At 41.7% G+C, this 13585-nt stretch overlaps 1 protein-coding gene across 1 annotated transcript in view; it reads left to right on the top strand.

Moving 5' to 3' along the window:
- Window positions 1-11082, top strand: part of nt5dc3 (5'-nucleotidase domain containing 3) — a 34670-nt gene extending 23588 nt beyond the window's left edge. Inside the window, exons 11-14 of the mRNA XM_043709930.1 lie at window positions 760-846; window positions 2225-2365; window positions 7957-8021; window positions 9502-11082. Coding sequence (XP_043565865.1) covers window positions 760-846; window positions 2225-2365; window positions 7957-8021; window positions 9502-9763 — 555 coding nt within the window. The 3' untranslated portion in view covers window positions 9764-11082. The remainder of the gene's footprint in view (window positions 1-759; window positions 847-2224; window positions 2366-7956; window positions 8022-9501) is intronic.
- Window positions 11083-13585: the final 2503 nt, after the last annotated feature.

Here is a 13585-nt window from a genome sequence, read left to right as displayed (position 1 = left end):
CGGTGATGTAGCGCATAATTCATTTCATAGAGATTTACAAATAATAATTCTTTGCAGTTAATGGAATGGTGTATCTTTTTCTGATTTGTCACTTGTTTTGCATATTACTATGTTCAAAGTAGATAGATATAAAATAAACAGAAAAATTCCTCCTACATTAATTTAGACTTTTCTTAGGATGGAATGAGCCCTTCTTCACTGAAGTAATAAATGAATTGAATTGAATTATCTTTATTGTCACATACTCAAATGAGTGAAAAGTTTATTAGCCATCACTGACAGTGCCAACTTGAGTACAAAGATACCTAGGTACCAATTCTTAAGTACAAGTTCTTAGGAAGAAAATATAGAAACGTAAAGAAATTAAAAAATCCTTTTAAATGATCCTTTTACCGAAAATCATTGACAGCTTATTGATTACTTTGCGAGCTTTTAAGTTCCTGAGCCCCATGAAAATTGGACAATCTGGCATTTGACCTTGATGAAGGAGCCACACTCTGAAAAGCTTCTGATTTCACATAAACTTGTTGTACTATAATCTGGCATCCTATGAGATTCTGTCTTAACAGTTTGGACTGATGCAATTATCAGTCCTGCTGTTAATGGACATCTCCCTATTCCTTGGTTCTTGTTTAGTTAGGGTTTGCACTTGTATCAATGTTTATTTACCATCCAGAAATTTATTTTGGGAAAGGTAAGCTGCAGGCTTTAGACTTCAGTCTGAATGGCATTTTAATCTCAAACTTTGTTTACACCCAGGGCAACCTGTACGAATTTTTAAAGCTCACTGGATGGACTGGCTCGAAGGTACTTTATTTTGGGGATCACATTTACAGTGATCTGGCTGTAAGTATAATGGTGCCACTATTAAATTAACTAAATTCAAGTAGCCTGTACTATATTAAATATAATGGAACATTTAATTTGTGCTGTGACGAAGCACTGGTGTAATGGTATTGTCACTAGACTAGTAAGCCAGTGACCCAGGCCATTTCTTTGGAGACATAGGTTCGAATCCCACCGTGACAGATGGTGAAATTCTAAATGCAATCAATAAATCTGGAATTAAAAGCTCAATTACTGGTGTCCATGAAGCCATTGTTGATTGCCATAAAAATCTTCTGGTCCACTATTTTCCTCTAGGGAAGAAAATCTGCTGGGCATTAGTAGGAGAACGGGAAGGACAGAAAGAGGCTGGAATGTTTAATTTATAAAATGATCAATGTTAAGTATGTGGAGATTCTGCATTGCTCTCTTGTGCTTTATCTGAACCCACAAATGTGTGGATCCCCCAAAATCGAATATTCCAAGCTCGTTTCACAGAATCGTAGAATCCTTACAGTGTGGTAGCAGGCCATTCGACCCATTGAGTCCACACCGACCCTCTGAACAGCATCCCATCCAGACGCACCCATTTACCCTATCCCTGTAACCCTGCACTTCCCATGGCCATCCACCTAACCTGCACATCTTTGGACTGTGGAAGGAAACCGGAGCACCCGGAGGAAACCCACACAGACATGAGGAGAATGTGAAACTCCACGCAGGCAGTCGCCTGAGAGTGGAATTGAACCCAGGTCCCTGGCACTGAGAGGCAGCAGTGCTAACCACTGAGCCACTGTGCTGCACCCTTCGAATAGTTATGGCACAGAAGGAGGCCATTCAGTCCATTGTGCCTGCATCAGTTCTACGACCTAGAGCCAATCTCCTGCCTTTTCCCCATATCTCTGGGCATTGCTTCTAATCAAACAACCATCTGATACCCTCTTGAATTGAACCTGCCTCCACCACATTTCTGAGCATTCCATACCTTAACCACATGCTTTTTCTCACATTATTTTCACATATCACTCTAACGTTGTTTGCACATCACTTTTAAATCTTTTTATCTTTTGTCGAGCTTCTCCCTACCTCTTCAGTGCATCTCGTTCATAATTTTGGAAACCTCTATCAGATCTCCTCTCAGCCTTCTTCCCTCCAGGGAGAACAATCCCAACTTCTTCAACCTATGCTCAGATCTGAAGTTTCTCATTCCTAGAACCATTTTTGTAAATTGCTTTTGCTTCTTCTTAAAGTGTTTTTCTCTGTCAGGTTTTTACTGTTGCAGAAATAATTTTAGGAAAAGACTAAAATGCAATAAAGCCGAAGAAAGGCATCTAGTTTATACTTCTGTAAATGTAAATTAGTTAAGCGTAACAAACCGATGTGCTTTGTGTCAATTCAGGATCTGACCTTGAAGCATGGCTGGAGAACAGGTGCAATTATTCCAGAGCTGCGATCAGAGATTAAAACCATGAATACAGACCAGTACAATCGGGTAGTTGTGTGGTTGCAGGGTCTCACTGGGCTGCTTGAACGCATGCAGGTAAGTGTGTCCCTTTTGATAGAGCTGTTACAACAGAGAAGGAGGCCACTTATCCCATTGATGCCATGCTAGCCCTCTGTGGAGCAATCCAATCAGTCCCATTCTTCCACTTTGTCTCTTTAGGTTGAAAAGTTTATTTCTCTCAAGTCCTTATCCAGATTTACTTTTTTCAAATCATTCCACATTCTCTGCTTCCACTACTCTCGCAGGCCAAGAGCTCTAAGCCATTATCATTCACTGTGAAAACTTTTCTTCCTCTCACTCCTCCAGCATTTAGAGTCATAACTTGTCCAAAACCTTAAATCCCTAAAGCCTGCACCATCAGCTAATGGAAACAGCTCTCCTTGGTCAATTTCAAATCTTATTGTCATGTACATCTCTAGCAAAATACCAGCATCTGTCAAGAGAAACCTGATATTTCTAAAGCTATCTCTGCTTCAGAGGAATGTCTTTCAATCCTTTTGTCAGAATGTGAAAACTTGAACACCCTTTATAAGTTTAAAAATCATACCTCTGGTCTCTTCTAAATGATAGCAATTCTAGAAAGTGGTTCTTCAGCCCATTAGTCAATGTCTGCTCTTCAATCAGAGCTAACTTTCTTTTGCATCATTGAACACCCCTGCTGTCACAACCTAGGGGACAAAAACACTGAACTGGGCCTGTCCTATAAATATAGTGGTAGCAAGCCTGGATCAAAGGCCATGAGTTTTTTTAGTCAGTAGCTCAACTCCTGTCTCCCCAAAGCCTATCCATCTCTACAAGGCACAGGTCAGGAGTGTGATGGAATACTCCGCAGTCGTCTGGATAATTGCTCCAACAAAATTTAAGAAATTTGACAAAGCAGCCACTTCATTGGCACGCCATTTAAAACCTTCAACGTTCACTGGGCTGCTTTGATATCTCCTTCAAGACCCATTACCCTTAATACGTAGAACAAAGGTTCATGGGAGCATCGCACTTGCACGTACCCCTCCAAGCCACTCCCCATCCTTACTTGAAACTGCATCACAGTGGAAGACACCAACAGCATACCAGAATTTCAAGACTGGCAGGGGCAGAGGTGAGTGTAATGACCATCACTAAGGAGAAAATGCTGGGGAAGCTGAAAGGGCTGATGGTGGATAAATCACCCAGATCGGATGGGCTACATTCCAGAACTCTGAAGGAGATAGCTGAGGAAAGTGTGTAGGCATTGGTGGTGATCTTTCAGGAATCACTGGAGTCAGGGAGGGGTCCTAGAGGACTGGAAAATGGCTAATGTAATACCTCTGTTTAAGAAGGGAGTGAGGCAGAAGATAGGAAAGTGTAGGCTGGTAGGCCTGACCTTAATTGTTGGTAAGCTTTTGGAGTCCATTATTAAGGATGAGATTGCAGATTACTTGGAAGCGCATGATAAAGTTCGGCTGAGTCAGCACAGCTTTGTCAACAGGAAGTCATGCCTGATAAATCTGTTAGAATTCTTTGAGGAGGTAACAAACAGGTTAGACAAAGGAAAGCCAGTAGACATGATCTATTTGGATTTCCAGAAGGCCTTTAACAAGGTGCCACCCAGGCGCCTACCAAATAAGATAAGAGCCTGTGATGTCAGGGGCAAGGTGCTGGCTTGGATAGAGATTTGGTTGAACCAGAGAGTAGGGATAAAGGGGTTTTTCTCAGGATGGAAGCCAATGACTAGTGGAGTTCTGCAAGGTTCTGTATTGGAATCACACTTACATGTTGCACATTAACAATCTGGATGAAGGAACTGAGGGCATTGATGCTAAATTTACAGATGACACAAAGATAGGTAGATGGACAGGCAGTGTTGAGGAGGTGGGAAGGTTACAGAGGGATTTGGAAAGTGAGCAAAGAAGTGGCAGATGGAATACAATGGGGCAGCATGATGGCTCAGTTGCCTAACACTGCTGCCTCACAGTGCCAAGGACGCAGGTTCAATTCCAGCCTCTGGCAACTGTCAGTGTGGAATTTGAACATTCTCCCTGTGTGCTCCAATTTCCTCCCACAATCCAAAGATGTTCAGGTTTGGTGGTTTGGACATGCTAAATTGCCCAGGGATGTGCAAGTTAGGTGGATTAGCCATGGATAATGCTGGGTTACACGAATAGGGTAGAGGGGGTGGGTCTGGATGGGTTACTCTTCGGCGGGTGGGTGTGGACTCGTTGGGCTGAATGTCCTGCTTTCACACTGTAGGGGTTCCTAACCTATGATCTATGGTCAGCGGAGAGTCGGTGTGGAGATGTTGTGCCGAATGGCCTATTTCCATACTGTAGGGATTCTGGGATTGTATGAATGTGGGAAAGTGTGAGATTAAGCACTGTGGTAGGAAGAATAGAGACGTACACTATTTTCTGAACAGGGAAAGGCTTCGAAATTCTGGAGCATAAAACGACTTGGGAGTCCTAGTTCAGGATTTTCTTAAGGTTTAATGTGCAGGTTTAGTTGGCCGTTAGGAAGACAAATGTAATGTTAGCATTCATTTTAAGAGGGCAAGGAGATGTAAGCAGAGGTGTACAGCTGAGGCTGGAAAAGCAGTTTTGGGCCCCATGTCTGAGGAAGGATGTGCTGGCATTGGATGGGATTCAGACGAGGTTTTGAAGACAGATCCCTGGGACGAAAGGCTTGTCAAATGAGGAGTGGCTGAGGAGTCTGGGTTTGTACTCCGAGTTTAGAAGGATGAGAGGAGATCTGATTGAAACTTACAGGTTACTGAGAGACCTGAATAGAGTGGACATGGAGAAGATGTTTCCCTGAGTAGTAGAGTCTAGGACCCAAGGCACAGCTGCAGAGTGAAGGGACAACCTTTTATAATGCAGATAAAGAGGAATTTCTTCAGCTAGAGGGTGATTATTCTGTGGAGGAGAAAGTGAAGACTGCAGATGCTGGAGATCAGAGCTGAAAATGTGTTGCTGGAAAAGCGCAGCAGGAATGAAGAAGGGCTCATGCCCGAAACATCGATTCTCCTGCTCCTTGGATGCTGCCTGACCTGCTGCGCTTTTCCAGCAACACATTTTCAGCAGTGATTATTCTGTAGAATTCATTGCTACAGAGGATTGTGGAGGCCAAGTCATTGAGTGTATTTGAGATTGAGATGGATAGGTTCTCCACTGGCCAGGGGATCAAGGGTACTGAAAGAAGACAGGAGGATGGGGTTGAGAAACGTATCAGTCATGATCGAATGGCAGAGTAGACTCGATGGGCTGAATGCCTAATTCTGCTTCTATTTCTTGTGAGCTGTATGATCTTTTACAATTGCTGGGCCAATATTCTATAATCGTCTTGCTAACACCACATGAAGTACAGTGATTCAAGAAGACAGATCACCACCACCATCTGAATAATAATTAGGGATGGGCAATAAACACGGACCTTGCTAGGAAAACCCATGTCCTGTGACTTAATAAAACAATTAAGAAGTTCTGATTTAATTCTTTGAAGAGATAACAAGTAGGTTAGACCAGGGAAACCCAGTGGATGTTATCTACCTAGACTTCCAAAAGACCTTTGATAAGGTGCCTCACGGAAGGCTGCTGAGTAAGGTGAGGGCCCAAGGTGTTCGAGGTGAGCTACTGGCATGGATTAAGGATTGGCTGTCTGACAGAAGGCAGAGAGTTGGGATAAATGGTTCTTTTTCGGAATGACAGCTAGTGACAGGTGGTGTCCCACAGGGTTCAGTGTTGGGACTGCAGCTGTTCACTTTATATAATAATGATCTGGATGAAGGGACTGGGGCCATTCTGGCGAAGTTCACTGATGATACAAAGTTAGGTGGAGAAGCAGGTAGTTCTGAGGAGGTGGGGATGCTGCAGAAAGATTTAGACAGTTTAGGAGAGTGGTCCAAGAAATGGCTGATGAAATTCAACATGAGCAAATGCGAGGTCTTGCACTTTGGAAAAAAAGAATACAGACATGGAATATTTTCTAAATGGTAAGAAAATTCATAAAGCCAGAGTACAAAGGGATCTGGGAGCGCTAGTCCAGGATTCTGTAAAGGTTGACTTGCTGGTTGAGTCCGTGGTTAAGAAAGCAAGTGTAATGTTGTCATTTATCTCAAGAGGGTTGGAATGTATAAGCAACGATGTGTTACTCAGACTTTATAAAACTCTGGTTAGGCCCCATTTAGAATACGGTGTCTAATTTTGGGCCCCACACCTCAGGAAGGACATACTGGCACTGCGGCATGCCCAGTGGAGATTCACACGGATGATCCCTGGAATGGAAGGCCTAACATACGATGATCGTCTCAAGATCCTGAGGTTGTATTCACTAGAGTTTAGAAGGTTGAGGGAGATCTGATAGAAACTTACAAGATAATGCAAGGTTTAGAAAAGGTGAAGGCTGGGAATTTGTTTCTGTCAGATGTGGATACCAGGACATGTGGGCACAGCCTTAGAAATTAGAGGGGGTCAATTTAAAATGGAAATGATGAGCCATTTCTTCACCCAGAGTCTGGTGGGTCTGTGGAATCCATTGCCATGGAGTGCAGTGGAGGCCAGCGTGTTAAATGTCTTCAGGGCAGAGATTGATAAATTCTTACTCTTGCAAGGAATCAAGGGATACGGGGAGAGTGCGGGTAAGTGGCGTTGAAATGCCCATCGGCCATGATTGAATGGTGGAGTGGACTCTATGGGCTGAATGGCCTTATTTCCACTCCTATGTCTTATAGTCTTATGATGATGTGTGGTGAAATTATTAAGAGAGAGATCATAGGATGTTTGAGCTTGAGTGCTCCACTCTATAGGTTTGAGATTCCGTTTCATTCCCTCAAACTGATGCAAGTGCAGTTTGTGGGGAATAAGGTCAGGAAATTAAATCTAAAGTGTATGTAAGTTTTAGCCCTTCAACTTTAGAATCCATTTCAACCGAAAATCAGTTTTGAAAAAGAGTGGTCTTAATGATAGTTCTTTAATCTAGAACAAATACTGTTTCCTATTTCTTATTAAAATATTGATTTCTGCACAGGGATTGTTCTGTTGTTTAAACAATGCGATACTGCTCAAACTGGGAAAACTGAAATACTAGCAGAGCGATTCTAATTCAATTAGAACATTTTAAAAGGCAAGTGCACGGTACATGATTAGGAGCAGTTGAAAGATATGGGCCAAATGCTGGCAAATTGGAGTAGATTAATTTAGGATATCTGGTCGGCATGGTCAAGTTGGACTGAACGGTCTGTTTTTGTGCTGTACATCTCTATGTCTTTAAAACATTGTTTTATTTACTCATCATGTACAAAAAGACTGCAGATTCTGGAGATCTGAAACAAAAACAGAAATTGCTGGAGAAACTCAGCAGGTCTGACAGCATCTGTGGGAAGAAAGCAGAGTTAACGTTTAAAGTCCAGTATCGAGTTTGGATGAAAAGTCACTGAACTCGCAATGTTAACTCTGATTCTTCCCACAGATGTTGGCAGACCTGCTGAGTTTCTCCAGCAATTTCTGTTTTTGTACGTAATCAATACTGTGTTCCTCAGATGATAGCTGCATTTTGGTCCAAGTTAATCAAAACTGACATTTCCAAGGAATTTTAATTATTGTCAAAAGTGTAAGATTCACTTGGTGTTCATTTATCCTTCCTTTATGAAACTATTTTAGATTTACGAAGATGCAGAGTCACGGATGGTGCTACAAGAATGGATCAAGGAGAGGAATGAGTTACGGTGAGTTGTAATAACCACCAAAGACATGATTATGTAAAGTCATCATTCACGCATGAGATAAAGTGTCTCTAATACAGTTACACACGCTTACTTTTCTAGTAGACTCACTGTATGCTAAAATCGATTAAATTAGTTTTGGAGAAGAAATTGTATATCATTCCCAATATTAGTTCCACCTCCCCTGCTCTGAATCTGATGCCACTTGCAGACAATGTGACTCCATGGGCCTCTGAGGCTATATTCTCTGCACCTCTTTGAAATGGTGCCACATGATCTTCTCCATCCACCTGAGAGGGCAGGCACAGCTTCAGTTTAACAGCTGGTTCCAAAGGTGGCACTTCCAATAGTGCAGCGGTCCCTCAATACCGACACTCCCAGCACAAGTGTCTGCCTCGATTCTGCACTCGGCTCTCTGGAATGGAACTTGAACATGGGTGAGGTAGTAGTAAGAAGAAAGAGGAAGGTTGGACCATGTTGGGATATGTTCCCTTTACACTAAATGTTGTCAGCTCGAAGGCATTTTGTATTCTACTATGATCCCTGTTCCTTTTTATCCTTCTCTGGAACGTTACCCATTTGTTATCCATTCCAAATTGTCTTTGAGCTGTATAGTTACCCTGGCCATTCGTGGGGGCAGTTAGAGTCAGCCACATTGTTGTGGGTCTGCAGTTACATGTAGGGCAGACCATGTAAAGATGACAAATTTCTTTCCCTGATGAATGATATTGAACCATATGGATGCATCTGTGTGGTTAATCTGTGGATAGCAGTTTCGTGGTCACCATCACTGAGGCCAGCATTCTGTGACAAATTTATTGATTGATTTTCAATTCCTCCAGTTGCCCCAGTTGGTTTGTTGAACCCATGTCTCCACAGCATTAGCCTCTGTCTCTGAATTACTTGTTAATTGTCAATACCACTTCAGGATATTGTTGGGAACTGGGATGAGGGGCTTGGTTTTGTGCGGGGTGCTATAAATCCACCAGATCCCTGCCACGATTTAGTGCCTGGAGCAGAGTTAAGTGTTTAAGGTAAGAATGCCACTCCTCCTCTTAGGAGCAAGTCCTGATTTGGAGGTCACACTGAGACTAGTTTTCAATTCCAGGTTTTGTTAATTGTATTTAAAATCCATGATGGGCTTTGAACCTATTTCCCGATTACATTAACCTGGGCTTCTGGGTTACGAGGAGAAAGTGAGGACTGCAGATGCTGGAGATCAGAGCTGAAAATGTGTTGCTGGAAAAGCGCAGGAGGTCAGGCAGCATCCAAGGAGCAGGAGAATCGACGTTTCAGGCATAAGGGCTTATGCCCGAAACGTCGATTCTCCTGTTCCTTGGATGCTGCCTGACCTGCTGCGCTCTTCTGGGTTACGAACCCGGAAACATTTTCGCTACACCACCATCTCCCCACTAGTTGTATTAAGAAGTCTGTTCCTTTGTGTTGCTAACACTGGTCACTCATTTATTTTTTGATGTTTCAGGGAAATGACCAAGACCATCTTTAACCCCCAGTTTGGGAGCATTTTTAGAACCCACCATAATCCCACCTATTTCTCCCGACGGCTCTCTCGTTTCGCTGATATATACATGGCATCCCTGAGCTGCATCTTGAGCTACAACCTGCACAACACATTCTACCCTCGGAGAACGCCACTGCAGCATGAAGCCTCACTCTGGTCAGACCAGATTGGTGCCAGCCCATCCAAGTCCCCCTATATCGAGGGGTTGGCTCAGATTAAGTGATGGCCGCATGGACCCTTCTAACTGAGTCATAAACTTCAGCCCAACACAAAACAGTTCAGAACTTTGCTTTAGTTATTTTTGTGAGTCTCTCATTGTATCTGGGCTTTCAGTGGCTGTAGCGCTAAGCTACTGGCTAAACATCGCTAGAGTGTGGTCAACTAGGCTTTCGTGTTGTTTTCCACAACGAGAGGGCAAATCGTCGCCAAAATGTCTCTTCCCACAGAGCGATAACATACTGTCTGTGGTTTTTGGTTGCCTGGGTAACACCATGGCACGCATTTGTGTGACGTGATGATGGGAGTGAAAGTGCTCACAGCCTCAATATTTGTTGAGATACAGGCAAAGTCTAGCTGATACAGACGAGAGAGAGGAGTAGAAAGATTGGGGTTTGGAAGTGAAGATTCCCTGGATTCACTTGGCCCAGAACTCCTCTCTGAGTTCACTAGATGTGCTTGTAAAGCAGATTGCTAAGTGTTAGTACTGTGGGAGAATTGAGGTTACTTAATATTTACAGCCAGGAAGTGTGCTTTATTATGAAATGTTTCTGTAAACGTAAAGTAAATACATAGAGACTGACTTAAGGTTAGAACATGCGCAAAATGTACTTGCAATATTAACTCTGCTGTCTCTCTAAAGCGTGCTAGTCGTAGATTAGCAAGTGCAGTATTGGCAAATCCCTTATAAGGACATCTTTGCCAACTCCGAGTTAGTCAGTATTGATAGAATCATTCCTGTCTTACATCTGTGTGTTTTGTATATTATTGGCTTGATCTGTTCTGTAAGTCACAAGCTGTATTTATATGTGATAAATGTTGTTCAATAGGTTTCTGAAGCAAATGCATAAAATGATAATTAGCATCTAAGAGAACGGATTGCCCACCGCTGAGAGAAATGGTCAAATAGGTGGCATTTAAAAGTGAGGAGGGCAGTGATAGGTGAAGGAGATTAGGGAAGGGAAGGTCCCGACACTGGAAACTGTGTTGCTGAGTAGAGCTTGCTGGGAAGTTGATGGGATACGCACAGAGTTAGAGTCAGAGAGCAAGCTGATGTGAAGTGCTGGCTTGAAAATCATTAACATCTTGACATTAGCCGTGTAAGACCTTGCATTTGGTCATTCTGTGGCCCGATTGCTGAAACATTTGCCACTGATTTTCGAATGTGGCTCCTCGTGTTATCCCTTTAGTATCAAGCTTTATGCTGTGCATAGTATTCCTTCAGAAATACACTTGAACATAATGTTTTATTTACACTGTTACTGATCTGGAGTGAGTATTAAAATATAATTGCATCATTACCATCTACAGAAATGTTTTGCAAATTTAAACTTCAAGAACTAAATTCTGGCTGATTATAGTTGTATAGAATTATTGAATACAGGGGGAGACCATTTGGGTGCATTCCATCTGTGCAACTCTTTGAAAGAATTAGGTCCAATCCCAGTCTCTCACTCCATGGGAAACTTTGCACTTTCAAGTCTTTCTTATACTGTACATTAACTGAATTTGGCCTTTAATTCCAATTCCTTCTTGGAAGTTACTCTTGAATCTTCTTGAATTGACCATTCTGATGTGAACTGTAATCCACATCATCATAATTTGTGACATATGTTTTTAAAAATCCTCATTTCCTCTTGTTCCTTAATCAATGCCCTTCTGCTAGAAACGTTCCCTATTTACTCTGTTAAAACCCAAATTCATTTTGAACACCTCTGTTAAATCTCTTGCTAGCCTCCTCTTAAGTAAGGAGAATGTTTTCAACATCTCTAGTCTTGCTACTTAACTGAAGACTCCATCCATATCAAAGGATGTTCACACATATTCACTTCTTATCATGGTTCCTTCTTCAGCCAGAATTTGCATTGTCTTATGTGTTGAATTAGTTCATAAATTTGTCTTCTGGTCTCAGTCTCCAGGGACTGGGCTGTTGAAAGAGCAGTTCCATCCCATAGAAGCAACAGACCTTCATTCTAATTGTTCAGGCTGGATCTGAACAAAACACATAAACGGTTTTAACTAGATCTATCCACAACTCTTGGCACTGCAGTAACTGTTTGAAGAATGTTATTGCCTTCTGTTCCCTGTGAGCACTGCAGGTAGTTTGTAGGAGAAACAACTGTATTTAATTTCTTAAGTTAACTTTATGCTGCTTGTGATTTGAGTGTTTGTGGTTTGTTACCCTTTTAAAGCTTTTTGATAATTTTCTTTGTTTATTACTGGCTTGGTCCTGCCTGCTAAAAATATGAGTGTGTCTTTATATTGGGCTGTACTGGGTGGGGTTGTGTTTGATTGGTTTCTGAGTGTCCTGTTCCAACAATGAGACCTTCTCTACAGTCGGTAGTCTTTTGCTCATTCATACCCCTGAACAGAGAACTGCAAACAATGAGCTTCTATTTTATGATGACTTGTAATGTCCATACTTGGGAAAATTTTGCTTGTGATTTCTAACTGGTCTCACTATTGCAGTTTGTAAAAATTCAGGGAAATTTAAAGATCCACAGATTTAAAATCTTGCCCCAAAACTCGAACTTACTTCCCAACTGAATTGAAATGCCATTTGTGAGTAAGTGGTCTTGAATGATTGTTCAATAATCTACTGAATTGAATAGTTGAATGTGTTTGACATTAACAGAATGCATCTGAAGAGATTAAAATGATCTTAATTAATGATTGTTTCAAGGAATTCTGAGTTGTTTTCTAAATGCAAGACAAAAATCAGACTATTCAACACTAAAATCCTTTGACAATTGTAATTATGGTTCTCTATTTTTCTAATGGTGTAAGTGTGTTTTATGGGAAAAGTGGTACAATCTAAGGTGATTACAGCATGCCATTGCATTGTAATCCATGTTATGTAGTACTCGCTAGTCTCAAAGCGTTTAAGCAGTGGTTGTGCAGTGAAATCTTAAGAATCTACACTTTGTGTTAAATGTTTTAGTTTAAATGTCATGCAAGTAAGTTGGGTTCCTCTCTAACAATAAGAGATAAATGCAGATAATTTTAAAACTGCTTTTTCCCCCAAAATGTTTCATTGCAGCAAAAGGTTGCTCTGTTTCAAATACATGTGGCTAGTGTAGTTTCAGTGTACTCCGAGGTTTGCTGTAGAAAGGAGTTCTGTAAACTGAGAAGTTTAGAATGTCCATGTAATGTACGATTTTACAATAAATCTGTAGTGGGGTTTCTTTCATGTATGCAGTGCCAATAATAAAGCAACTGTAGGAGGACCAGAACAATGGAGCGGACTCCAGTTCCTTTGCAAATCGATTTTAACCATTCATTAGCAGTCGGTAAAATACTGATTGCAGCATCCTTCAGGTTTGAAGATCCAGTTGGAAATAAAACTTTGAAAAAATATGCTTAATTAAGACTAGGCTTACATTGCCTTCTTATAAACTAACAGATTTGTAACTTCAAAATTCTCCATGTGACACCCTTCTCCAAAAAAAGAGATGGGCAAAAATGTGGGAAGCTACAGACCAGTTAGTTTGACCTCTGTAGTGGGGATGTTGCTGGAGTCAATCGTAAAGGTGAAGGTACCTGACACTTAGAAAAACAAAGCTCAATTCACCAGTCTCAGCTTGGTTTCATGAAGGGCAAGTTGTGCTTGACAAACTTGCTGGTGTTCTTTAAGGGTTTGGTACAACTAGACTTTCAGAAGGCAGTTGACAAAGTGCCAGATAAAAGACTGATCCAGAAGGTTGGATCCCAAGGCATAAGGGTAGAGTATTGGCTTAGATAGGGGATTAGCCAACTGACAGCAGAGGGTCAGGATAAATGGGTCCTTCTCTGGATGGTGAACTGTACCTGGAGGAGTGCCACAGGGTTC

The sequence above is a fragment of the Chiloscyllium plagiosum genome, chromosome 19 (assembly GCF_004010195.1).
Source record: "Chiloscyllium plagiosum isolate BGI_BamShark_2017 chromosome 19, ASM401019v2, whole genome shotgun sequence".
In the NCBI taxonomy this organism is placed as follows: Eukaryota; Metazoa; Chordata; class Chondrichthyes; order Orectolobiformes; family Hemiscylliidae; genus Chiloscyllium; species Chiloscyllium plagiosum.
The sequence above is the reverse complement of the archived record's forward strand: the minus strand, read 5'-3'. Positions and strand labels throughout refer to the sequence as shown.